The sequence below is a fragment of the Athene cunicularia genome, assembly GCF_003259725.1.
Source record: "Athene cunicularia isolate RWA chromosome Z unlocalized genomic scaffold, athCun1 chrZ_part3, whole genome shotgun sequence".
Classification (NCBI taxonomy): domain Eukaryota; kingdom Metazoa; phylum Chordata; class Aves; order Strigiformes; family Strigidae; genus Athene; species Athene cunicularia.
Genome location: NW_020799144.1, coordinates 12,824,597 through 12,852,555, shown reverse-complemented (window position 1 = coordinate 12,852,555; position 27,959 = coordinate 12,824,597). Strand labels below are relative to the sequence as shown.

At 42.1% G+C, this 27,959-nt stretch overlaps 2 protein-coding genes across 11 annotated transcripts in view; one reads left to right on the top strand and one right to left on the bottom strand.

The window, feature by feature from the left end:
- Positions 1 to 7,409: 7,409 nt before the first annotated feature.
- CCNH (cyclin H) lies at positions 7,410 to 27,645 on the top strand. Of its 9 annotated transcripts, none has more exons than XR_003400193.1 (11): positions 7,411 to 7,583; positions 7,683 to 7,805; positions 9,097 to 9,170; positions 9,404 to 9,614; positions 9,913 to 10,076; positions 11,987 to 12,057; positions 14,599 to 14,710; positions 15,265 to 15,325; positions 20,517 to 20,628; positions 26,589 to 26,680; positions 27,033 to 27,645. XR_003400193.1 is itself a non-coding variant. In XM_026866632.1 (10 exons), exons 1-9 carry the CDS (start codon positions 7,467 to 7,469, stop codon positions 26,640 to 26,642), a joined length of 987 nt encoding a protein of 328 aa, XP_026722433.1. In that variant the 5' UTR covers positions 7,411 to 7,466; the 3' UTR covers positions 26,643 to 26,680; positions 27,033 to 27,645. The 9 variants fall into 9 exon arrangements, 5 of the variants coding, with proteins under 5 accessions (XP_026722434.1, XP_026722433.1, XP_026722429.1 ...); XR_003400194.1 differs by having other exon boundaries at positions 26,589 to 27,140; positions 27,259 to 27,645; XM_026866632.1 differs by lacking the exon at positions 20,517 to 20,628.
- The window catches only part of RASA1 (RAS p21 protein activator 1), a 63,564-nt gene continuing 55,466 nt past the window's right edge, over positions 19,862 to 27,959 (bottom strand). For both annotated transcript variants that reach the window (XM_026866626.1, XM_026866627.1), the window contains exons 24-25: positions 21,406 to 21,540; positions 19,862 to 20,723 (exon numbers count right to left, since the gene is read on the bottom strand). In XM_026866626.1, the coding sequence (XP_026722427.1) occupies positions 20,640 to 20,723; positions 21,406 to 21,540 (219 nt within the window). In that variant the 3' untranslated portion in view covers positions 19,862 to 20,639. The remainder of the gene's footprint in view (positions 20,724 to 21,405; positions 21,541 to 27,959) is intronic.

The following is a 27,959-nucleotide window of genomic DNA, read 5'->3' as shown; positions in this document are numbered from 1 at the left end:
CAGTGGAAGGAGGAGGAAGGGGGGAGCTGTGCTGGAGCAGAGACCCCCTGTACCCCGTGGTGAGAGGGCAGGGCCCCCCCTGCCCCCACGGAGGGCACCGGTGGAGCAGATGCCGCCCTGCAGCCCCTGGAGGAGCCCACAGCGGAGCAGGCGGCTGCGCCCGAAGGAGGCCGGGACTCTGAGGGGAGAAGCAGCCCCCGCTCTTGTAGTTCTGTGCCGGGAGAGCTGCAGCATGTGGGGGGGACCCACGCCAGAGCAGCTCGGGGAGAGCTGCAGCCCGGGGGAAGGACTCAGCTCAGAGAAGGGTCACGGAGAACTGTCTGCTGAGAGAGGGGAACCACGCTGGAGCAGGGCAGAATGTGAGGAGTCCTCCCCCTCCCTGAGGAGGAAGAAGCAGCAGGACTGACCATAACCCCCACACCCTGCCCCTGCAGCACTGTGGGGAGGAGGAGGTAGAGAGATCAGGGCCAAGCTGAGCCCAGGAAGAAGGGAGGGGTGGGAGGAAGGTGTTTTTAAGATGTTGTAAAGCTTCTCACTGCCCCACTCTGTCCATTAAGTGTTGTTGTTATTAGTGTCTGAATAAACTGTTCTTTTTCTTCCCCTGGTGAGTCTGTCTTTTACCCATGACCATAGTGGGTAAGTCATGTCTCTCTGTCCTTACCTCGATTCCTGAGCCTTTTGCTTTATATTATCCTTCCCAGTTCTGAGGGGAAGGGGTGAGTGAACGTCTGTGTGGTACTCAGTTGCTCTCTGGGCTCAAACCACAACAGAAATATGAGGTTACTCATTATCACTGCTGTCATATACATTAAAAAATGCACATCTGTTAATAATAGTTTATTGTTAAGACCTCTGCCGTGAGATTCAAACTCTCCTTTAGCTCTGCATGGTAAGAAAATACCATAGAATGAAACTCATGTAAAACCTCAAGACAAATATATCAGCCAGAATCTGATCAAACGCAGCAGTAGAAATTGTAATGCTTCCTTGTTGCCTTGGTCAGTAGTTTTGAGATGGAATACGTTTTGCAGTCGCTGACTGCCTATTAAAAAACACCAGATCCATTTGTATAAGCTTGAAAAATACCATGGAATATTTATATTATTATACTTAATCATTCTTAGACCAGCTTTTATCTGGTGCCACTTTGTAGGAGAAACAAAGAATAAGAATTTCTGCTTTCCTATACCTCCCCTCACCAAAGGGGGGAAGTACCCCAAAATATTTATACAAACAGTCAGAGTAGAATTGCATTTTACCATTTGTACACTTAGTCTATCTAAAGGCACGCTATCATTCGTTAGTTTTTAGAGGTTAAAATTGTTTTTTGCTCTTTATCTATAACATCTTTAACACCTTTTTTTCCCTATCATTTATGTAACTTTTTTTTTTTTTTAATTTAGCAAATGCTGAAATGTCTGTGTCATTCCTTCTTGTTCTATTTGTTTACTTCCATTATGGAGCAAGTATTATCCATTGGTTAAAGCGCTGGACTGAGTTTAAGGTCAATTCTTGAAACATCTACAGATTTTTACCCATGACTTGGATAAGCCATGCAATGACCATTTTTTACTGCTTTAGTTCCTATCTCAAATACAGAAATATGTAACAGATCTCAATTTTATTGCAATGTTCTGAAAATAAATTAATAAATACTTGTGAGTTTCTCAACTGTTGTTTGAACTGGGCATCCATAGAGACAGTCACTGCAAATTCCAAATACAACTGCAAATGAAATAGCAAATGATCTGGCAATTACTTTCTTGACATTATCATTGCTAGTGATGCCATGCACTTCTGAAAAATAAAATTCTTAGGTATATAGTTCATTTTGTGGTTCTATCATCTCTAAATAATTGATAAACCTGTTCTACAACATAGTTTTAGAAAGACATCGCTCTATAGAAAGTTTTCTCTTATCAGGGAAGATCAACCTAGATCTCATGACTAGCATGATCTCATGCAGATGCATGTCCACCATTTTTCCTGTCCACTGAAATTTCTTTAAATTTCCTCCTTCTACATGAAGGTAAATACAAGTTTGAGATGGGAAAGAAACCGAAGGCAGTTAAGTATGGCCTCAAACCTAAAAGAGCCTTGAGTTTTCAGTCAGATTGATGAGGTCTAGCATGAGAACAAAGACAGCAAAGTTACTGCCTATAGGGTAGACATAAAACTAAAATATCTTTACATGCTAAAATATGCATCCACCTGTTTCCCAAAATAACTGGTATATAAAACTTAAAGCTCAGTTGCAAGGTTTTTTTTCAATTAGTCTATTGAGACAAGGACAGAAACCCGAGACTTCCTGACAAGAGGAAAGGCTAGCACAAATATTTATGAAAATACGTGTTCACCTATTATATCCTCAAGAAGGGGGATATAGGATAAAATGCAACATAATATTATCTAATATATATTATGGTGAACTAACCTCTTTCCTTACTAATCAGTTACTCAGACAAAGGAATTGCAGTGGATCTCATTTCATTATGGATCCCAGTGAAGCAACTCTTTCTCAGGAAAGCATTTGATATGATATCAAACAGAAACTTACAATGAAAAGGATGATGATAAATACCAAGATAGTTAATGAAAAATAGATTAGTAACAAAAAGGTGTCAGAAAGGAATTTATTAGCAGAGTTCCTTTGGACTAATCTTTTCTAATATTTCCATTAGTGATCTTGTCACCAAAAAAAACCACAGCATGTCAAGCACATTAGCTAAGAACACAGGTTTCGAGCATGAAGAGGAATATTCACATAATTCGGCACAGGAATCACAACAACTTAACATCCCTCCATAGACAATGGAGGGAATCAGAGAGGATTTTAAAAAAGATGGTCCAGAGTGGGATTCCACCTTACATGTAACATCTCTTGAAGAACATGATTTGTTTGAGAAAATGAAGCTTCTTAACCTAGCACCTCAGCTGGCTGACATTGCATCGTTGAGGTTGAAGAGGGTCAGAACATCATACAGGAATAACCAGGTAACCCTGGGAGAGAGAATAGGAGACGAAGGGTGACATTTAATAACTTGAAATACAAAATCATGTATTTGGCTGTTAATCAGAATTTGCACTAGGCATTTTGAGTCCATGCCAAAAATGACAAGGAGCAAAAGCAGAGTCCAAAAACAACACTTGAACCCCGTGTTGATCATAGGATAACTGTGATATAATGAAGTCACAACAACAAAAAACCCCAAACACCACCACCACAACCAAGAACAGCAAAATCTAAATATGTATCAGAAAAACTTCTATCACAGACATGGAAGTGTTAATGCCATTACCAGGGCAATGATAAGAATTTTACCAGGACATGCAGTTCCAATCAAAGGAAATTTGAACTGGACTCAGGGAAGAGAAAGTATATTTGTGTGACCTGAGAAATAGAAAGTATGTCTAACGGGACATTAAAAATGTTGAGCCTGATAAACTGTGGGCTAAGGGTGAGGGAGAAGATATGCTTAAGCTAATGAGCTGTGCTCTACAAAACCCAACGTGCTTAACGTGGCCATGAATACATGTAGACTGAAAAGTATATTAATGACTTCTAGCACAGTATATTCTATGACAACTTTCTACACAGAATACTGGGTCCAAACAATCTACCAATTTTGAGATGGAGAAACTTACTAATGAGCTTTATGACAGGCAGCCATAAAGTTCCCAGGATATGGCTCAGGGCTGCAAAGGAACCATAAATAATTTTTTGAGAGGCATTCTGAAATCATCAGCTAAAAGCTGTTGCATAATGTGTAAAATACTCTTTAAAATGTATCTATTTTTTCTTTATTAAAAAAATGCTAAAGAACCTTTACAGCTTAAAAGGAAAAATTAATATAACAAGACATTGTAAGAATCAGAATTGCTGCATGGAGGGATATGCACAGGTCATGGAAGTCAGTTATAATCATAGATTTTAGGTAGTCTTTGTAACAATATTCCATAGGATCTACAGAAGAAGACAGAAGTCATATATCTCTGACCTCCACAGCGGCACAGGCAGATGCCTGCCAGGCTACATTTAGACATTTTGTCACTAGGTGCTGTTAGTATGCACTGCACACAGACGACACAGTATTTTGGCTAATAAAATAACTGTTCTTGATGGGATGTTGTGAGCAGTAAATGACAGCCATGGACAGAGAAGATGTTCCCAGCACTCAGAGACTAAGTATTTTTGTGGCATAGTTTTATAGTCACCCATGATCACAAGGACTGGTCCTGTTCTGCTTGCCAGTGATGTTTTACATATGTGCAATGGCTGAGCAACATTTTAAAAGGAAGAATTAGGATGTACTGGTTAGGGTTCCTGCCTCCCTGTTTGCTTTTCTTGATCTGTCTAATCATCCTACAATATGGACATTTAGAAAATACCTAGGTAACTAAACTACTCTACCTTGATTGGTTTGTATAGCTAACAGAAAGGTCTGCATGTCATCAGCTTAAATTTACAGATTTACAACAGGAAGATGTGAGAGAAAGAAAATCAATTGGTTGCAGTTTCTCTGCTTTAATTATTGAACTCACTGCGTGATGGGAGGAAAAATAAACTGAAACATATCCCTGGACACATCCCCGAATAGCAATGCATTATTTTTCTTAAAAGAAAAAGAACTTTAAGAGGCATAACTTGGAGACCTGTATTTGCTCTGTGCTTGTAATTTCTAGTTGAGTAAACAACTTACAGCTGGTTAATTGAAACACAGTACATAATAAGCTGAAAAGTATTCCCGAAAGATGAATCTTGAAGATAAGATCCAAAAGCACTCAAGGAATAATGGGTTCAGAGGGGCTTCTCCAAGCATAAACTGATCTCCAAATCTTTTCTTATTAGATTTGATGACATTGCTCACCTTTCAGAAGTATTTATTACTTTAAAAGTAATACAGAAGGAGAATAAATTCAATAGGGGTTTATATTTAATTTATCAAAAATAATATACCTATCAGCAGATTGATAAATGATGGATTCTTGTGAATTATAAGGTTTGTTTTCCTTCAGAGAAAAAAGCAACACATTACTGTGAGAATAAAAAGGTCTTCAGCTGTGCAAGTTCTCTGTCATCATCATTTTCCTTTTAGAGATAACTATACCACACTCCCACAAACCCACCAAGGCAAGCACCATGTACTTACAAGGATGGAAGCAACCTCGCACGGTTGGAAGTATATCCCGTGCTCAATGCCACCACCTGGAACACTACCCTGAGCCTTGAAAAGCAAGTCTTGTGGTGACAAGTGTCATGGCTTGAGCCCAGAGGGCACCACGCAGGCATCCACTCACCCCTTCCCCCTCAGGAATCCTAAGGATGAACAACATAGACCAAAAGCTCAGGAATGAAGATAAGGGCAGTGAGGGATGATCCACCCATTATGGACAAAAGACAGACTCATTAAGGGAATAAAAAGAACATCAAACACTAACAGCAACACTAAACAGACAGTGTGGGACAGTGAGAAGCATTATATCTTAAAAACACCTTGTCCTCACTCCTCCCTTCTTTCTGGGCTCAGATTTGCTCCCAATATCTCTACCTCTTCCCTCTGGGCATAAACCATGACACCCAGACAGAACTTAGTCAGACAAGGGGACTCATTTCTGAAACAACCTCATAGATACCTGGGCCAAGGAACAGGGCATTGGGTGGGTGTATATCACACGCCTTATCCCTTATCGAGCACCAGCCTCTGGGAAAAATCAAACAATACAATGGAGTGCTGAAGGCTACACTGAGAGCAGTGCGGGGTGGGACCTTCAAACACTTCAAACATTTAGGCAAAGCCACCTGGTTAGTTAACACCAGAGGATCCATCAGTCAAGCTGGCCCTGCCCAGTCAGAACTTTTACATATTGTAGAATGGAGTAAAGTTCCTGCAGTGCACATTAAAAATATGCTGATGAAGACAGCGTGGGTTATTCCTGCCTCAGGCAAAGGCAAAGCCATTCATGGGATTGCTTTTGCTCAAGGACCTGGTTGCACTTGGAGGGTGATGTGAAAGTATGGGGAAATCCGATGCATGCCTCTGATTTTAGGTGAGAATAGCCAATGAGTTAAACTGCCTGATGTTAATTGCTATATAAACCTGCCACTCCATGTCATCATTGCTATTAATTGTCATATGCTCTACCAATGATATTACAAGAATCACCCAGATTAATGAAGAATGAACTCTGATAAACCCAAGCGAACTGAAGTAGTGATGGAAGCAGAACTGACTTCAGCAGGCAATGATCCAACACTAGACACCATTCTCCTGCTGCGCCCAACGTCCCCCACCTGCTGCACCGCACCAAAGCCCCAGACTACTCTGCTGACTTAGCGACTTCACACCACTCCTCCTGCCCAGAATTGCTGTTGTGACAGATGGAGCTCAAAGGCATGGACTGAATGAACTCAACAGACATTTTATAGGGATGGCCCACGCGGGAATATCTGTGTGTATATGTTAGGAAACAATACAGGAGTGGTAATTAATTGGGATGTACTAAAAAGTGTGGGACCTGGGCATGACATAAATAGTATAGAATAAGGGGTGGATATTGTTCTGCTTCCAGCTGGGATAGAGTTAATTTTCTTCCTAGTAGCTGGTACAGTGCTATGTTTTTTATTTAGTGTGAGAATAAGGTTGATACATGCCGATTGTTTAGTTGTGGCTAAATAGCCCTTATCCTAAGAATCAATTTCCCATGCTCCACCAGCGAGGAGGTGCACAAGAATCTGGGAGGGAGCATGGCCAGGACAGATGACCCAAACTAGCCAAAGGGATATTCCATGCCATAGGACATGTCATGCCCAGTATAGAAACAGGGGTGAGCTGGCCAGAAGGGGCTGATCATGGCTCAGGAACTGTCCAGGCAGCAGTCAGCAGGTGGTGAGCAATTGCACTGTCTTGTCTTCAGGCTCTACACCGTGCATAGCTTTCATGCCGTCAACGTGCTGTCTTGCTACAGCATTTTCACTAGGAAAAAAAAAAAAAAAAGAAAAAAAGAGTATTGATCATTTTCAGGGTTTTCTACACCGCCATGTATTCCACCATGGGCTCCTTCTGGGCCCGATCCCAGTCCCCCCACCCGTACAAACTAGTTTTTTACACCATGAAAGGCCCCAGTGGCAGGCCAGGGGTGGTTTTGTTGGTGGCTATCAGCTAAGCGCAGCGCCCCAGCTCCAAGGAGAAGTGTCTCCCCCTGACCTGCTCCAGACCTCCCCTGCCCGCGGGGCCTTTCCCGCGCCCTCCCGGGGGACTCGTTCCCTCCCGCCGCCCCTCACAAGCTGTCTGCAGCGACCCCGCTCTCCCTCAGCCCCGGCTGCCCGCCCGTAGAGCGGCGCCTCCCTTCCCGCCAAACTACAGCTCCCGGCATGCCCCGCGCCCGCCAATTAACTCACGCTGCCGTAAAGCGCGCCCGGCAAGGGAGCGTGTGTCGCCGCCGCCATCACCTCTCGCCCCGGCAGCATGTACTACAGCAGCACGCAGTGGCGCCACTGGACTTTCCGCAGCGAGGAGGATCTGGCGCAGCGCCGGGCCGAGGCCAACCGCAAGTTTCTCGAGAAGGCGGTGGCGAGTGGGAAGGTGCGGGGCAGGGGCAGGGGCGGGGGGGGAGAAGGTAGCAGCGGGCGGGTGTACCGGAACGCAGCACCTGAGCCGGGCTCGTCTTTGTCCCCCCTCAAGGTCCAGCAGAGCGATCAGGTTCTCTTGGAGCCCCACGAGGAGCTGGCGATATGCAAGTACTACGAAAAGCGGCTGCTGGACTTCTGTGCTGTTTTCAAGCCGGCTATGCCGAGATCTGTGGTGGTAAGCCGCAGTGCCAGCTCGGGTAGCTTGGGCGGCGTTCTGAGGGCTACCCGTGCCTGCAGGCTTTGCCCCCTCTCTGCCTCTTGTTCACTCCCTTGCTTGGCTTGTTTTGGAGAGCACGGATGTATTTTTTACTTTTTTTTGTCCTCCGATGCTGCCGTCTGTGCTTCAGACCGCTTTTTATTTTCTCCTTTTTTTCTGGATAGCGCAGCCATTTAAAAAAAAAAAGTTATTTCTCAACTGCATCCGTTTCATGCGGTCGTTACGCATGCATGTTTGATTTAACGGCTTTCTTTCCTCTCCCTTAAGCAAAGTAAAGCAAGGAAGCAAGTAGAAACAAACCTAACGATATAAGGATCGATAATACAATAAAATGCCCCACTAGCTAGAGGAGGCAGTCCCAACGTTGGCCTGTCATCTAGGTGTGTCTCAAGCACTGATGCATGTCTGCGCACAAAGCAAGCTGGTTTAAGCATCCATGCTGGCAGTGAACTGACTACAGAGGAAAAAAAGAAAAAAAAAGTCTTTGATCCGACTTACCTTGAACGAAGAAGAGCACATTTCAGAAGCGAGTGAGGTCTTACAGCTGAAGCAGGGAATGAAATTGTGCTTTCATTGTCATTAAGATGTACAACCTGTATTGTCCCACTGTCAGTCCTCCCTGTCTCTGGCAGGTATGGAGAGTAACAAAGATGAAGAGTGTCTTGTCTGAAGATGTGTGTGAAATGTAGCAGTAGGCAGCCATTACATGCTCTCTGGAGCCAGACCTTAATTTCAGAAGTGGCCTCTGTAGAGTGTGTGTGCTGGATCAGGCTCACCAGGTAGTGGGTTTGGAAAAACGGCGTTCAGATCAGCTTGTAAATCTGGCATTGTCTGTAGTACTCCCAGGCACACAGAGAAGCATCAGTGTTAAACGTGTTGGAAAACTGACAGATCCGAGAAGTCAGATGTCGTGGCTGGGATTACTCATATTTTCAGGCTAATTTTTTCAGTCTTTGGTTTTAAATTTAATTTAAATGTCAGATTTTTCTCGTGAAGATATTGGCTTTTTGAGCATTGTCTTGCTAAATATGCCTCAAAATGGAGGAAAATATAACCAAGCTGCCATTTTATAAGGCTCCTGCAGGCATAAATGTTATTAGACTTTGAAATATTTAGTGACATGGCATTATGTGCATCATGGTGCTGTAGTGTGTCCCGCATGATTTGATTATTTTTCTTCTTCTGTAATCGGTTTTTGCTCTCTACTTAGTTTTCCTTCCTCTTTTTTTTTTTTTTTATTTTATTTCAGGGAACAGCTTGTATGTATTTTAAACGCTTCTACCTCAATAACTCGGTGATGGAGTATCATCCTCGGATAATAATGTGAGTTATCAATGAATCTTGAGTTATTCTATCAAGCAAAGTAAAGACCTGAAAAAATGAGAAGGAAAATCTGAGAGCTTAAATATGGGTAAAGACAAAAGTATGGTCGCTTTCAGTTTCCATTTGGAAAAGTTTGTTGTGTTCAGAACGTGGTGTTTTGAAAATTATAAATTTTCTCTCTTGATAAAAGATGGATGCTGCATGTCAATTTTTTGCTTTTTTCCGTCCTCCAGGCTAACATGTGCATTTTTGGCCTGTAAAGTAGATGAATTTAACGTGTCCAGTGCACAGTTTGTTGGTAACCTTCGAGAAAGTCCCCTTGGACAGGAAAAAGCTCTTGAACAAATACTGGAATATGAACTGCTCCTTATTCAGCAACTGAACTTCCATCTTATAGTCCACAACCCATACAGGCCATTTGAGGGTTTTCTAATCGATTTAAAGGTAGTATTGTTTTATATGCCACATACTCCGTATATTAACATAATACAAATCTGTCGTATGTTATATTGGAAAATTTTATTTCTTTTTGTGCCAGTGATCTTGATTCTAGTTCCTAAAGTGACAGGCAAATATCTGCAGGAAGTTTTAGTTGTGGTCTTTAATTAGATTCTTTAGATTATTTTCGGAATAAGAAGAATTACAGAATCTTTACAGAATATTGTTGATTTGTGTGTTCTGAGCTCATGAACTAGAAGATGAGGAACAGCTACTTAATTTATCTTAAATACTTACTTTTTAGACTCGCTATCCAAGGCTGGAGAATCCTGAAGTTCTGAGGAAAACAGCTGATGACTTCCTCAATCGGGTGGCTCTGACAGATGCGTATCTTCTCTTTACTCCCTCACAGATAGCTCTCACTGCCATATTATCTAGTGGTTCAAGAGCAGGAATTAATATGGAAAGGTAATGTTTTATTTTTTGCTATAGTTATTTTGCTTGTTGTGTACTTTTTTTTTCTCTGGATGTTCTTAACTAGTGGAAATGTATATTACTGATAAACACTGGTATGTTCTTTAAGTTTCAGAACAAGTGGAACTTTTTTTTAATTTCCATTTTCAACTAATTGCATTTATCAACTACTTTTTGATGTCGAGTTTTTATATTTCTTTGGAAGAAGGAAAAAAAAAATAAACTGATGACTGTCCTAATTAGAACAGGATTTTCCAACTTATCTTTAAGATTAGAGTGAAGAAAGTGGAAATACAGTAGATACTGAGAGTGTGAAGCACCTAAAGAATCACTTAAAGTAAGATTTTTAAGGTTACAGATTCAAATGAAATAACAGTGAACTGACAGCCGCTAGGCATGTGGAAACTAAGTGCTGTATTTGGCTGGTACGACTTCAGTTGATAAGGTGCTGTTGTAAGTCAGTCCCTTCTTTGCTTTTTGTGGTTCATCCCCTGGTGTTTGCAATGGCATTATCAAATGTCTTTTTAAAGAAGCTTTCCTTCCACCTGATCAAAATGAAGCTCATATTTCGAGACAGTATCCTCTACGGAGTTCACTGTCCTCACAAAAGAGGGTAAAAACATTCAGGTGCTTACGATAACTTGTTGATCTCATTCCCAGATCCGTATTCTGTACTCTTGTGCTGAAATTCAGAAAAGCTTGCTTACAAAAATAGGAAGAGGTTTGCAGGTGGTGTGTGAAGCAAAGGGGTATGAACTTTTATCTTTGCATATTCATCAAGAACTCAAGTCTTTGTCACTTGTCTGCAACATAGAGTTGCTATAACCTTATCACTTATTGTTTTGTGTGAGTTTGAGCTGCTGGATGTGGGAGAGGCAAGTGCTGCAGCTTGGATTTTGTGGACCTGTGAGTAGGTCTGACTGCAGAGGTGGGACAGAACACGGAAGGTTTGAAAACCTGTTGCTACCACGATGTCAGTGTATAGGTCAGTCTTGAAAAGAGCTTCAGGAAGAAACATATGCCGCTGTGCTCAGGCGAATAGGTGGCTCCAAATTAATCTTCAGTTTGGATATCAACACGAAGTTAAATAATGCTCTTAAATTTGAGCTGAACAAGTGCCGCGATGTTGCCAGTCAGCTTGTAGTAATTACCATCATCTTCATGGTGACTGTGCCTCAGCCTGGCAGTTGCAGTTCATAGAGCTGTGTATGTCTGTGAGTTCAGTGTGACACTAACGCAGCCTGGACAGATTGAGACACTTTGGAGTCTTTGGACTTTTGTAATTTATCCACAAGCGTGCTTCCTGGGAAGGAGTAAATACCACTAGGTGGTTGTGTGTCTTGGTGACAGTTGGTGCTCACAGGTGTTCAGGTATTAACCAGGTGGTGGGTGTGTTCTTACTATAAGGAAGTTTGAATTGCTGAGGGTAGAGGAAGGGACCCGCAGACTCGTACCAGGCAGCATTTAGGATTTGCTTTCAGCTGCCAAAAAAACCCAGTCCTGTCTTGCAAGCCTTGCTGCCCATTGGCCTCTCTGACAACTGCTCTTTTCTAGTACTTGCTTTTTCAGCCGTCATACTGTGTGATGTTAGTGTGATACTTGAGAGAACCTTAAATGTAAGTTGACTTAAGTCAGCGAGGCTCACTTACAAATATTTAATTCTGCGGCGTTGGAACTTTGGTTCTTTATGTGGCCAGGGGATACTTATGTCATGTTCTTCCAGAAGAAGGTTGCAAGTGACAGATTAGCTTTTTTATCACTTTGTAGTATTTATGTAATCAAAGTGTTTCTACTAATCATAAAGCTGTAGCAGATGTAAATAATAAGTAACACACACTTTGTTAACTAATGGTAAATAAATAATTACAACACTTAAGAACTTACTTTTCCATATCTCTTTGCAGTTACTTATCGGAAAATCTTATACTGAAAGAAAACAGAACATCCTTAGCCAAGCTACTGGATGACATGAAATGTAAGTAAACACTGGAAAAATATAAAAAGAATCTCTAAAGGAGGAAAACAGTCTTTTTACAAACAACAAAATCTTGAAGCAGAGAAGGTGTGCTTTGGGTGGCTTCTGCATCTCAGGGCATGCACAAGGCAAGTAGAATGATGTGGATGCAAGGGTTGTAAAACACTGAGCCTTTCCAATGAGATTAAAAGGCAAAGGGCCTGATGCTTCTCAGAAGTGCTATAGTCAGTTTAGTGCTAGCAGCTGACTCAAAAGTGAGAAATATGTTTTAGGAATTAAATAATATTTTTTACAAGTCAGGATGAAATGACTCTTCAGTCACTGTGTCTTAAAAATTGCAGTTTTGGGCAAAAGCCTGCACATAACTACTTCTACCACCAGAGGGTACATTTTCTAAGATATACATTTAACGTTAAGTTACATGACAGAATTTATACTTCACTTCTGTTTTGCATCCATAAAGATGTTTCAGAAGATGTTTGATATAAAATACCAAGAATGCTATCGCAGTTTAGTTAAGGGGAGTGTAGTCCACTGATTATTACTGGGTTTTAGTTAATTGAAAAGGCTGGGATATCCAATTTCCAGTAAGTAATCAGTTATTTAATGCTTTAAGCTAATTCATGTGTTTGAAATGGGAGAGTGGTAGCATTAAAAATAGAGTCCTTTGACTAAGCTGACCTTAGTGGTGAATGCACCATACAAGTCATTGGGGTCTACAAATTCAATTTAAATTGGATTTATAAAACTTGGGATGCTCTTCCCTTTCTCTCCCTGCAAACAAATATAGTGTTCAGGTTTCCATTGCTGAGATGAGAGGAAATGCTGGGATCACTTACTCTTTGCTTGCATTATTCTGGAAGGTAGCTTTAGCCCAAAGGTGGTAGTTTTGTGAACATATGATGGCTGGAAGGAAATTTTGAAGCATCTGTAAATGACTGGTTATGTAGAACTGATGGTAGAGGAAAAAAATCTTGATTCTTGCAAGGTAGCTGTAAATTTAATTTGCATTCTTAACGAGACTGCAGTCAATCTTCTAGGAGCTTTTTAAGATTGAGGTACAAAGCTGAATGTAAAAAATACTTGTGTATTTTGAAGCTTGTTAGGAGAGTAATATGAACTCTTAAGTTATTTACTTTGAGGAAACCCAGAACTGGTGATGCTGACAGCTTGTTTCAAAGTAGTTCTTTGTGCTCAGCTTCAGCTGTACCTTGATATTATTCAGAATGAATCCTTGGATGGAAGATAACAGTCAAGCCTTACATACATAATCTTTGATCCTCTGAAGTTTGGTGCTATGTGGGACAGGAAGTTTTGTAAGCACAGTTTGGGAGGAGTTCATCCTTTGAATGTCTAATACTTGCTTTAAGTAGACACAGGGATTTTACTCAGTAAGCTTTCTGTCTCAGCAATATGTTGTGTGTTGCCTTGTAGTGTCTTTTGAGTCTGAAAACTAGATATGACACTTTCAAAACCTTAAGAGGTGTGGACTTCTTAGATTCTATTCTCTCCTCTGTGTACCATTCTGATATTTTTGGTGTAGGTTGTTTGGTTTTTTTTCCCTGGTAGAAGCTGCTTGAAAATGTACCCTGTTTCTCATGTTAGAGGAAATGGAGAGAGAACTGTTGGCTCAAGCTTAACTGTGAGGGATAAGCAGTAACAGTAGCCATACTACTGATCGATGAGCTTGTGTAATTCCTGAGTGTGGTGGGCTGACCCTGGCTGGATGCCAGGTGCCCCCCAGAACTGCTCCATCACTCCCCTCCTTAGCTGGACAGGGCACAGAAAATAGCAGGAAAGGCTCATGAGTCGAGATCAGGACAGGGAGGGATCACTCACCAGTTACCGTCACGAGTGAAACAGACTTGACTTGAGGAAATTAGTTTAATTTGTAATTAGTCAAATCAGATTAGATTAATGAGAAACACAACCAAATCTTAAAACACTTTCCCCCGCTACCTCCCTTCTTCCCAGGCTCAGCTTTGCTTTTGATTTCTCTACCTCCTCCTCCTCCTCCTCCTCCTCCCCAGTGTCGTAGGCTCCTGTCCTGGCAGGAGCCTGCTCCAGCGTGGGCTTCCCACGAGGTCACAGCCTCCTACGGGCACAGCCCCCTGCCCTGGCGTGGGGTCCTCCACAGGCTGCAGGTGGATTCTGCTCCACCATGGACCTCCCTGGGTGCAGGGCACAGATGCTTTGCCATGGCAGGGGAATGGAACACCTCCTCCCCCTCCTGCTTCAGTGCCCTTGGGGTCTGCAGGGTTGTTTCTCTCACATGTTCTCACTCCTCCCTTCACCTGCTCTTGTGCATGTTTTTTGCCCCCTTCTTAAATATGTTATCCCAGAGGTGCTACCTCTGTCACCTTGGCCATTGGTGGGTCTGTCTGGCATCCAGCTGGTGTTGGCTCTGTCGGACATAGGGGAAGCTTCTGGCAGCTTCTCACAGAAGCCCCTTCCTGCTAACAAAAAGTTGTCGCACATACCCAGTACAAGGAAGAGAAGAAATTACGTAATGTGCTTAGACCTGTGTTGTTGCCACTGTAGGCATGAAAAATCTCATAAAGAAGTATGAACTGCCAAGGCCTGAAGAGGTTGCTGCTCTAAAACAGAAATTAGAGAAGTGCCACAGCTCGGAGCTTTCGCTTAATGCAAACTTGTAAGTAAATACTTAGTGTGTTAAACTTCTGCCTTTTTGCTGTAGAAATAGCTTGTGTGAGTGATTGAAAATGGGAACATTTGAATGTACACGCAAGGATTTCTGTTCATGTGCTTACTATTGTGAGTGTCTGCTAGAAGCTGAGAACCAAGACTCAGAGTAGTGCTTTCAGTAATATGTAAATATGTTCTTTTGTACTTACTTGCAGTACAAGCTGTAAGACCGATTATTTTGTAAGAACTGGAATCCGGGGATAGCTCCTAAGGTCTTGGCCACTTTATATCTCATGTAATGAGAATCAAAGGCTTTAAAATCACATGATTAGAACTGTGTAAAGGGTTAATGTTTTCTTAAGAGTCATGTGGATGACAAAGGACTTCCTGATTTTTCTTTTTTTGCTGTTTTCACTTTTTTACCCACTGTGAACTTCCAGCAAACTGCTAGCTTGAAGTCTTTGGTAGTTTGTGACAAGTAGTCTAATCTTGTGGTCATACAAGGAGACTTGGCTTACTAAAATATCTAAACATTTAACTTTTTTCTCCGGATGGAGTTAGGAAGAAGAGGAAAGGTTATGAAGATGATGATTATGTCACAAAGAAATCTAAAGTGGATGAGGTCAGTAAACCTATTGTACAAGTACTTCCACTCTAACTGCTGAGACAAAAGTGACACAGCTACTGAGACAAACTTCTGCATCTTTTAATATTCTATTACGTGTTGCTCAGACAGAATCTTTTTCAACTCTTTTTGAAAAATGAGCCAGAGTTCATACTAGCCTGTGCTTGGGATTTATTTAAGAATTTATATCCTTAAATACCAGTCTTTTGTGGGGAGGAGGAAGAGCACACAGGCCATCTTTTCCTTGGAAAATCTTTTGACAAACCGTAGAACAACATCAAGCTTAGTACTACCAGCACGTGAAACTTCATGATGCCAGTGAGGGGAACACTTCAGGAGAAATCCTGGCTCTACAGCTGGAATCTCAGTCCTCAGAATGCGGATGAAATAAATTAGTATATGCTGAAGTGTAAAGCAGGCTTGTTTCACAGAAGTTTTGTGTGGTGATTTTTCTGCTGACCAGTGTTTCTGAAACTGTTTACATTTAATTTATTGGGCTTCTTGAACAAAGCAGAAGTCAGGACTAAACTTCTGCTGGACTAAATTTCTCCGTCAGCCAATTTGCTTGCCAGGCTTGCACAAACTACAAATGGGTAGCAAGGACCTCAGGTTATAAGACCAAGTATAAGTAAGGTGGAGATAGACTGAGAAGGGCGACCAAACAAGTGAAAACAGAATTAAGGTCTAACCTGAACACCTTTCAGAGCTGTCATTTGTAACATTGACTGGAAGTTGCAGAGAATACATTCTGGTGGAGTAGCTTTGTGAAGAATCCTTTTTAACGGGACTTCTCTTGATCCTGAAGACATTGTACATCCTGATAGCCTAAGACAACTTGAGTATGATATTTAGAAAGACTTGCTAACAGCTAAAGAAGGTCATCTGTCAGAATCCTAACGTAAAAACTCCACGCATCCTGCATTTTGTAATTTAACGAGTCTTGCTTTTAAAAATTACCAAGTAGGTTAATGCTATGATGATGTACTAGAATCTAAAAAATTATTTGAACAATATTGTAATACAGTCAGCACTGAAAGTATGTTTCAACAAATTGTGCAACCTCAGGCATATTTTATGATAATAATTTAATGCTGTAAAAAACTGACTAGTGTTTACCCCAAATGCCACCTTTAAAAAGCATATTGGAAATGGCAACTCCATAAAACTAGCACTTCCATAACTTTGAGAACATGACTTAAAGAACAGCTCCAACTAAACTTGAGACTCCTTCTTCCTGTCACTGGTTTAATTTCAAGGGGATCTTATTTTAGTAATGCTGCTATGGTTTGAGGTAATTCTTTTTTTGGGTTTCTTATTAATTTATATTCACAGTTCTTCCAAAGCAATAAAGGGATTGAATAAATTTACATAGTGTGCAGCGTTTCATGGTAAGTTCTTGTGCTGTTTTAACAGCTCCTGAATTACTGGATTTTAAAGTACTGAGTATCTGAAATGCCAAGGGTTTGTGTCTGTGTAGTTTCATATCTGAGTTAATTACCACATGCAAAAGCAGATCTGAGCTGAGCAGGACATGAAGGAGACTGTGCTTAACTTTTTGAAAGCTTACAGCATGTGCGTACTGCTCAAACCTTGAGACTTCTCTAACCCTCTAGTTACCTGCTGTTAACGGCATTTGTATCTGTTAGTAAGTAGGCTGAAGTATACAAGTGCACAATCAGTTCTAATCTATTTGTTAACATTTTGTTTCATGATTTAATAGTTTACAGCTGAAGTTAATAGCAAGGCCGTAACTGATATGGAGAGCTCATCAATTTCAAATAATAGAAGAAACGCACAGAGTACTGTTTGAGCACAGATGACTCGGCTGGCAAAGTGATGAAGCCATAAAAAGCACAAGATATTAGTAAAAGGTTGCAATATGAGCTTTTGTGGAAATCTCTACACAGTTGTCCATAATGAAGATGCATTTAAACCTCAGGTGCTGAAAAGGGGCTGCTAAAATGAATGTGTCTCCATGACTTCCAAGAGTAGGCATGGAAAACCAGCTTTAAGGTTAAAGGTTTCAATCACCACTAGTTAAACTATTTTCAGTCTTCCTTCTGTTCATGGAATACTCTGTTAGGTAGTAAATGCTGCCTGTCAGGAGTGTAGCTGGTTTTAGCAAGCGAGGGTGGTGCTGGTCTTGATAAGCCTTGGGGCTTACTGCGAGAAGCAGTAGAGCTTAGTCCAAAGAGCTGTTCAAGCCTGTGTTCGGGGATTAGCCACTCTTGGCTAAAATTAAATATAAAAAATAAAGTCTTCTCTTTGATACTTCCTAAGTTTTATCTGTTTTATTTCCTGCACAGGAGCACACTGGGTAATACTGCTTGGGAGGGGTGTGCAAGAAACATTTCCAGTGAACCCTGGAATGAAAACTTAATTTGGGAGTCTTGCGGTAGATCAGGGAATACTTAAAACTCCCTTAACTGTGCTTAGGTTTAGTGGGAGTGTCTGAGCAGAAATGCAGGTGGTGGAGACTCTAAGGAAAGGAAATACCCTTTCAAGTTTTTGAGTGGTTCTTGGCCATGACCTTAGGTCAGGCATGTCATGAGAATCTGAAAGGAAACTTAAAAACCAGGCCTTTCATTAAGTAACTTCTGTGTAGGCCTTGCCTGAATTCTTCTTTCTGGTTTGAGCTAGCCTTGTTAAATTAACCAGGACTGAGAGATCGCTGCCTGGTTGTCAGAAATGGGAGTGTGCAAGATACAAACAGTCAAGCAGTCCTGGCAGAAACACTCATCTGACAAGTGCTGTGTTTAAAATTCAGTTTAAACTTGCTATTTAAGTGAATCTGTTCCTGATAGCAGGCACAGTTCAGAGATGTGAAAAGTTTCCTGTTACTCTCTTTTAACTTGTAGTGGAAGTTACTGTGACAGTACGTGCAGTAGTACCACGTACCTACAAGTTGGGTATGGCCTGGCCTGCTTGACTGTGAAACACACTGAGTTCACACCTTGCTCAAGGTGTTGCTTTCTCCCCTTCCATTAGGAAGAGTGGACTGATGATGATGTTGTGGATTTAGTGTAACCTTGAAGGAAGATGGGATCCTACCACTGCAGAAACTACTGTGTGGTGTCACGTGTGAACCTGTCTGCCACAGGTTCCTCACACTGTGCCATGAGGTATTTATTCTGTCACTAATATCTTTGCAATAAAGCATATAACTTTTTAAAAATAATTGTAGTGCCATTAAACGCTCCCCTCCTCCTGAGCTTGTCACTGGAGCAGCTAAAAGAATACAGCTGTGCCCCTAACACTTGGCATGTTTGGAAGGTTCTTCTCAAATGTACCAAGGAGGCTGCAGCAACACATTTTACAATATAGAAAGTAATCATCACACCTTTGTGACTTGTTCTGCAGCTGCGGTCTCATGTTAGGCTGTTGTGACTGACTTAACCTGGGGCAACTGAGAAGAGTATTTTTTAAATCTTCTGAAGCAGTTTGATGTCTTCCAAACCTAGAGAAAAAGTCTGTTTCCTTTTCATCTGTTTTAGAACGTAAACAGCTCTACAGTACACGCACCTAAATGTCACTTTGGGAGTTTCCTAGTTCCATTCTCATCACTGCATGCCAAGTCTGTCCTAAAGTTTGTATTTTTACCATATTACGCTACCTACACCTAGCCAACTAACTCTACAGAATAAGCCACTTTATCCACTGTTTGTGACAAGTCCTATACCAGGGTCATCAGCTGACTAGGTCATCACTGATTTTCTTCCCCAACATTTCAGTGCAGAAAGCTGGACACCATTTACACACCGCCTTCCTAACCGAATGGAAGGGAGCGTGACTGAACACAGTTTAAGTGATGTTGAAAGCTGTAAGCTGAGCATTTACACAGAAAAATGTTGCCAGCTGGGACTGTGAGTTGTGTGACCTAACAGTACGCAGAGAGAGAACTAATCAGGGCAGGAAAAATGATTCTTAGTTACCTTTTTCCTCCAAGACGCAGATGGACAGTGGTTTGGCAATAAAGGCTTGACTGTGGCAGGTCAAGAAGTGATTTTTATGGGACAATCTAAAAAGAATTCATCAGTCCCAAGGTCTAGCAACCAAGTGTGTCTTCCCTAGGCTGCATTAAGAGCATCACCCTGGTCTGCCAAACACAACCACTGCGCTGCGCACACGCCCTTAAGAAAGTTGTTTTTGTCATTACCTCATTAGCCCTGTCGGTGAGTCCTCATTATGTCACTGCCTAGAAGAGTGACAGCTGGCAGCGCTGAAATACCCTCTGAATCGACTGTGCGTTTTTAATTCTTTTTAACAGTTTTAACATCTACTTTCTCACCTGTGAGGTACATACAGATTAAGGCAGACAAGGTAATGCTGTTCTGAGGATTCACACTAAAAAAGGGGCACTGCAATGGACATTTTGAAGTACATCGTGTGCAGACACTAAAAGACTTCCACAGCAGCCAAAGTTATCCAGTTTCCATAAAGAGTTGATCTGCAGCTTGATTTATTTTAAAAACTTTCACTTATAAAAATAATATTTATGCTAGACTTACAGCGCACAAAAGACGAACCAATACATATTTTATAAAATGGTTTAATGAATGCATGCATGTCTGATACAATGATCAATAAATTTACTGAATTCAATTTGCCATTGTAAACATTTTACAAAAGCATTGTGATTTATCTGGATATACAGTTTTGATGGACGAACTATTCAGACTGAATCAGTGGCACATCAAAAAATAAAGCTGACAAGACCCATTCTGCATATTCTCTTTCAACATGATTCCAGCAAGAGAAACAGCATGGTATAAAAAGTGTACAGTAAAGATTGTTCCTACCATAACATCAAATTCTGGAAACTGTAAATACAAGTTAAAAGTGGTTGAAACAGTCAAAAGTCGTAATTATTGTAACCAGTCAGAAATTACAGTAAGAAATGTTATCCAGTTATATGTGTCTGTCAAAACAACACATTTCTTCTCATGTCAGTTGATAATTCTTTTCCAACAAGATAGCAAAACTTTGGCAATCAGAGGTGCTGAAAATAATTTTCAGAGTTCAAGACACAGTCACAGCATTTTTGCGGAAGGTGAACTGTACACCAAGGCTCAGAGGTTGTGAAAACTGTTTCCAAGTGGAAAAAAAGTGCAAGTGTCCTGCACAGATAGCTTAAAAAGCTGCTGGTACAATCATTCACCAACAGAATCTTTGTTTTCTTTTTGCATAGTTCACACATCACTGGGAATGTGACAGGGTGTGCTATTTTTGGCAAGAGCAAGAAGAAAGTGATACTGGTGTGAGTTGCCATGTTGGGCATGCTGGATCCATGCAGAATTCAGGTACAGTGCTGCTACCTGATGTTATTAGACACTGAATACTGATTTTGTTTTTGTTGGAGCAGTTCAGTAATAGCCAAAAGCTTCTTCAGAACATGCTGCAGAAAGAGAACCATACATTAGCTGGAAACAGAACAGTCTTGCCTGAGAAGCAGTTTCAGCATTAGCCTGTCAGACCTGCTGTGAGGTAGTTTAGAATGTATTAAAAAAAAAGGGAAACATCTGATTCCCTTGTCAATAAGACATTACCTATGAAAGGGAAGTCTAAAACAATGTTACAAACTTTGCCTCTCTGCCCATGGATTTTTGCTGCTTTGTGGTTTAACAGGGAGGTTTAACAGAAAGTCTTAACACACTGTTGGGGTTTGCTAGAAGTCTGCTGTGTTTGTTTACAAATGCACTGGCAAACTAGGAAGCAGAAATGAGGCATTGATAGAAAGCTAAGGAAAGTAAATTTAGTTCTCAACTGAAAAAAAACAAGATCCTAAAACCAACAACCCAGAGAGCCTGGCAGGAGACAGTAATTTTGTGGGTTTAGGCTTCCTCTAGAAACTAAAACTTCCTCTGGAAACTACGAAAACCTCTCTGGTTTTGCTGCACAAAGAAACAAAATGACACACTTAAGTATTTACAGCTAATAACCTCCCGGTGAAATGCACCTATTTTAAAACATTTTATCAGTTATTCTACTAGCCAGAAATATGAAAGAATCCTGATAAAGAGGAGTAGCTGAAGACACATACTGTCTGTGCTGTGGTTTGTTTAACCCTTCTTGCTTACCTGCATTACACCTCGCTCATTACTGAGCGTCCGGAGTTCAGCTGAGTGTGCCACACAGATCTCGTGCAAGGCCGCCAGATCACGAGACAGGTCAGTTCTAGAGTGCTCTGTAGTGTCTGGAAGCTCAGGAACATTCTTCAACAACAACAAAAAAAAGACAGCAGATTTAGGATGCTGAACACGGGGGCATACCAGGAGATAAATTGCAGGTCCACAACTCTGCTGACACGATTGTTTTATACCACAAGCAAGTTCTGCAATGTTTATCTTCCCAGCAAGGTCTCCAATCCATCTTTCTTTTATGAATTAGGGATTTCCTCCTCATGCATTTTATGAGTATACTGCAATTTCTATGCCTGCTAGAAGGGCTGTGGTATTTGTGGCAGGTGCACCCACCCAACAACAGCAGGGCTTCTTGGCTGCTGAAATATAGTGGCCACTGAAATTTTTTTTTTCTCACCTTTGTTCTCAGGGTTTTACAGTAATTTGGGCCCTCAGCCAACAAGGGCTGATGCTGACCACAGATCAGATCCAGCTCAGGTACAGATGGAGTCCCCTGCAGTCAAGGACTCTCCCTTTGGCTTGGGACATCACCCGAGGAAACTCCTTGAGGTTCTCCCGCCTTGGGTTGGGACACAAGAAATTCCTCGAGGTTGAGCACCCTCACTTTTTAGGTGAATGAGCATTTTGGATTGTTGTTAATCCTAGGAGTTTGTGCAGTAATAGTTTTCTCCTCTAAGGGACATCTGAATCTGTCATTTGTGAGTGATTGCTCGAGTGCCAATTGATTGCATTAAAATAAACGCAATTTTAATTATCATCTGTTTATCTTGAGAGCCTCCATAACATTTTAACTGGTGTAGTTGGCAGGATGTTGACAGAGGAACTATTATGGAGGCACAGTTGTGTGTCCCTTCTCCTCAAGATGTACAATGGGTGAAGGAGAAGTGGTTTGAGCCGGTGGCAATTGTGGAAAAGTTGGAACAGAGCCATGGAATTTTTTGGGATGGCAGAGGTATAGGGAATATGTGCTCCATCTTAGGCCTGTTTGCTTCAGGTGCAAGATTACTTTGGAATGGTGGAGAAAGATTATTTAAAGAAACTACCACAAATTGATTGTTTAAGGAAAGAATTATTACAAGAGTGAGCGCAGTTATTGGAACAAAAAACTGAAATTATGTTGGCACAGGCAAAAAAACCCCAAACCTAGTATTGTGCAGATCGAAAATGTAGACCTTGAAGAGTGGAATGGGGACATACGGGGAGAGTCTGATGAAAGCAATTTGAAGGAAATAGAGGAACTGAAGAAAAGAAATGTGCGACCTCTCAACAAAACAGAAAGGCACATGGGTCTGCAAGGTGGGAACCCCTGAACCACAATCCATGTGACCCCCTGGGCAGGACCTGAGCTTAGTGAACTCCCAAGTTTTCATGTAAGGCAGACAAAACTGAAACCAACTGCCTGTGGACAGGGCAGGGGATCAGATCCTGTTGAGTGACGATGAAGTAGGAGGGTTCTTGGTTCCCGGAGTGTTTTTAAGTGCCAGGCTGGTAGGTAACTAGTCAATAACATCTCGAGTGGCTTACTGGGCTGGGGGTGTGGACCCCAAGGAGAGGGGGAACCTGTTACTATCCAGGTGAAGGGATATTGGATATTACTGGAACTAGCAAGAGTACAAAAGGCAGGTGCCTTCACTTCAGGTGGTATGTGAGAAGGGGCTCATAGAGTCCCTTGACACGATCTGGGGCTGATGGGAGTGAGATGGGACGGACTGACCCAGGCGGTGGTGGGGACAGAAATCAGAAGGTCTGGCAAGTCAGCCAAAACCTGCACCTGGAGCAGCCTCCTGGCTGGGAGTTCGAATTGTCCCGGGGCAGGCCAGATCGACCTTAGGATCCAGGAAGGAGTGATCTTTGTTGGCACTGTGGGTACCCCAAGTACTGTTACATGGGCAAGACACCCACCGACCACATCAGTCACCACGTCCCAAAGTTGGTGGAAATGCTGGAGGGGAAAACCCCCCAGCAAAGGGAAATGTAGGCAACCGAACTCCCTCAGGAAGGCGAATTTAACACTTCTGTGACACTGAGAAGGGAATTTAGAGTCAGAAAACTAGAAGCTGTTGCCTGGAGGTTGGTCTGCCCGTTGCACATGGTGGATTCCTACCAATGTTCTGCTGACAAGAAGCCCTATATACACACCCCTGTGGGTGCTGGGCAGATAAGTCTAGAATTTTTGATTGATACAGGGGCCCAAATTAATGTCTTAGACAACAAGCCCATGAGTTAGGACTTACACCATCAAGAAAGATTATAAAGGTAACAGGTGTGACAGAGGTGGTAGAAAAAGGTCCTGCAGCCCAAATGCAATTTGGTTACCAGGGAAAAAGAGGATGTAGAGGTGACTTTGAGCCCTTAAAAGGGAAATATATATTGGGGTCTGATCTGCTGGCAGGTAAGCAATGGTATTTACCAGATGACAGAGTGTGGAGTTTTGGAGGCAGAGGGACAGGGTGACTCATGTAAGAATTTTGCAGGTTGCTCCTTTACTGCTGCAATCTAGAACCTGTGTCTCTCCGTATTCATTGCTGACTGCTGCCAAACAGTGTTTTACAAGTAATTAACGATCCTGAGAAAAGAGAGGTTCTAAGTCACACGTACTCCCCTTACAATTCTCCAGTTTGGCCAGTCCATAAATCAGATGGGCAGTGGCAGCTAATGACTGACTATCAGAGATAGAATAATAACACCCCGCATTTAGCAGGTTCTGTCCCAAATATATCAGTAAGTAACAACAACACTGCTCACCCATGGACGGCTGCTTTAGATGTTAAAGAGATGTTCTTTATGATTCCCCTAAGGGACGAGGATAAGCCTCAGTTTTCTTGTGCTTGGGAAAGGACACAGTAAACCTTTAAGTGACTCCCACAAGGACATAAGTATCTCCCCACTATTGCTCATAATGCTTTGGCCAAACTTCTCGGCACAGCAGAGGTGCTGTCAGGTGTCCATAGATAATAGCATATAGATGGTATTTTGGTTGGTGGAGGTACTAGAGAACAGGTAGGGCAAGCTGAAAACCATTTGGGACCCGTTAACTAAGAATGGGCTGGATATTCCACCCCCTAAGTGTCAAGGTCCTGGGCAAAAAAGTACATTTTCAGGAGCTTGGTGGGTGGCTGGAGCAGTTGCAGTACCTGATGATACTCTATCAGTTATTGAAAGGGGGCAAATTCCAGGTAAAAGGCAGAAGTACAGCAGCTGCTAGGTACACTGGGTTACTGGAGGGAGCATTACCAGGGTTTTTGGTGAATACTGTGATCTGCTTTGAAAAAATAGGGAGTGGGACTGGACTTCACAGCATACAGAGGCCCTGAATATTGTAAAAGATGATCTCAAGATCTATGAGAGGTTGGGGCCCTTACACTCACAAGACCTGCTGAGGGTTGAGTGGGGATTGGAAAAAATGCCTCCTATTCTGGTGTGCTTCAGATTGCACTGCGGGGACCAGCTAGATCTTCGCTGTTCTCTTCCACTTCATTTAAGGAAACTCAACAATGATATTCAGAGTGGGAGAAGGGGCTTCTCTCACTTACCAGGGCAGTTAAGGAAGCAGAGAGGTTACATAACATGCAGAATAGTGTACTGCAAGGCTGTTTTCTTTTTGATTCTTAAGAGTCACTTCCCCCTGAAGGGGTAGCCCGGAAGGCCACAGTATATAAGTGGTATGCTTATTTAGAGGGAGTTAGTCAAAATCTCCAAGCTCCAACAGCCTGTAAATCCAGATCTGATTTTGTCAGGCCAGCCCTATAAACCTTCCCCAGCCAAGGAGGCACCCGAACTGACTACAGGTTCAGACATACGAGGAGTGTGGTTTACTGATGCATTTGCCCACTGAGTGGGATTAAAATGACAATATAAAGCAGCAGCTTGGAAACTGATACTGGTAAAATGATTGTAAGGGAGGAAAAAGGTAGTGCACAGGTGGGAGAGTTGCATGCCCCCTTGTTGGAGCAGAGAATGGCATCAGTGACTTACACTGGCTTATAAGGGTGCTAGAGTGGATAAGTCAGTGGGCATCTGATGGGTGGAAGTGGGCCATACAAAGGTTTGGAGAGCTGAGGACTGGAAACAATTGTTAGAAATAGGTAGATCACAACGCCTGAAGGTGGGGTGGGTAAAGGGCCATACAAGAGACAGGACCCCTGCTGCGAGATGGAGTCAGCAAGTAGATCCTCTGGCCCAAATTAGGGTAGTTGACAGTGATGAAGAAGATGGGGATCATTTGGCTGAGTGGCTACACATGAGGTGATGCCACTGAGGGAAAACAAATCTTTATTACGAGTGTTGGTCCCAGGGATAGCCTATGTCTATGAAGACATCTGAAGCAGTTCTTATGGCTTGCCCACAGTGTTGAATGAGGCTTAAGGTTAACCATCCAATTCAAGCCCCAGCCCAGCATATCAAACAATGTAAAGCTCTCTGAAGCACCTGGAAGTTGATTATACTGGTTCTTTGAAGCCATCTCGTGGGAGGAAATACATTCTGGTAGGAGCAGAGGTGGTGTCAGGATTAACTACAGCTACAGCTGTTAAAACAGCTACTGGAGACCAAAGAGTCTGAGTTCTGCAAGGATCGTGTAGCACCTTGCCCATCCCTGAATGTATGCAAGGTGACAATGGATCACATTTCACAGTCACAGTGGTGCAAAACGGCACAGGGAAAAGGTATGAAGTGGGTATTTCATACACTGTACTGTCCTCAGTCCAATGGCATAACAGAGCAAACCACTGGTTTCATTAAGAGACAAGTCAAGGTCTCACAACATAACCGGGACATGCGGTTATCACAAGTGTTTTTTATTGTTAATAACCACAGGGGAAATTATGGGAACATGCAGATAGCAGCATTGTACCCTGTGGGTTTATTGGCTGGTGACACTCCTATATTTAACAATAATAAGGGCCAGTTCCCTTCAAAAATATGTGTGGGCCAACCCGTCATGATAAAGTTGCCTTTGACTGGCGTTGTGCCTACAACCTTAGTAAAATCTTGGGGATTTACACGCCGGGAAGGTCCTAGATAAAGGTGAAAAAACTCACCATTAGTGCCCAGTGGATAATTTCTGACTTTTAACGTTATGCCCAGGCTTTAATCCAAGGCCTAGTTCTGCTTTGTTTCAGGATCCTGGAAAAACAGGCAGCTTCAGCACCCCTAACGGGCAATGGCGATGGTGACTCACACGGACAATCAGGACTTGGATGACAGCATGGTGGTGAATCAATTTTTTGTTTTGAACTTGGCATCTTTTAGAAGAATGTGATTGAAATTGGTGTTATTAAGGGAGCAAGGTGCTTCTGTGTCCCAGATATGTTAGTGCTACTTCATGAATCTTTCTTCACAAATGAAGAAAGTGGCAAGAGACTTAAAAGCAACTGTTCCTGTATTAACTGGTTGGCTGGATATGTCTGAATTTTCCTTGTCAGCACCCTTAGTTTCCTTCAAATTTGATAATGATTGTAGTTGTGTTTATTACGGTTTGTATTATGTTATATTAGTGTATAGGTTGTGAAGTCCATGTTAACAGTAGAGTATGTCTTCTAAAATTTTTTTGTGTAGTTATTTAGGAATGACAATCCACAACAAGCATTAAAGCTCACTGGGACTGCACTCCCTTTTAACCTTGGAGGCAAGAGGTGACCGTGCCACCACTCTCCAAGGAGACCAGCCAAATCGTGAGTGTGGTCATGGGGTGGACTGTGGGTCAGGTGCACCCACCCTGACAGAGACAGGGCTTCCTGGCCGTTGAGACACAGCACCTGCTGATTCTTTCTTTTGCATCCTTGTTCTCAGGGTTTTCAGTAATTGGGGCCCTCAGCTAAGAAGGGCTGATGCTGACCACAGATCAGATTCATCTCGGGTATAAATGGAGTCCCCTGGGGAGCCATTTTGAGCCAGTTCCCTCTGGAGCAGCACACACAGCAGCAGTCGAGGACTCTCCCCTTGGCTCTGGACACTGCCCAAGGAAACTCCTTGAGGTTCCCCCCTTGGGTTGGGACACGAGAAATTCCTTGATGTTGAGCACCCTCACTTTTTAGGTGAATAACTGAGCATTTTGGTTTGTTGTTAAACCCTAGGAGTGTATGCAGTAATAATTTTCTCCTCTCGGGGACATTTGAATCTGTCATTTGTGAATGATTGCTCGAGTGCCAACTGATTGTATTAAAATAAATTTTATTTATTTTCTGTTTATCTCGAGAGCCTCTGCAACAGCTACACTACCACTGAGCTGACCAGAAAGCTACTAAATATAAAGACTCATAACCTTTCCCTAAATGAGGGTGAATCTATCCGTGTTTTGGTTTGTTGGGCTTTTTTTTTGTCCCCCAATCTAGATGACAAAACAGCAGCACAAAAATGCAGCAAGATCTGTAACTATTAAGTAACTCATTAAACTAGTCATAAAACAATAATGTAATTAAAACAGTAGATTAATCCAACAGCTATTTTCAAGCCAACAGTTTTTACAGACCTCATGCAAAATCTGTCATTTA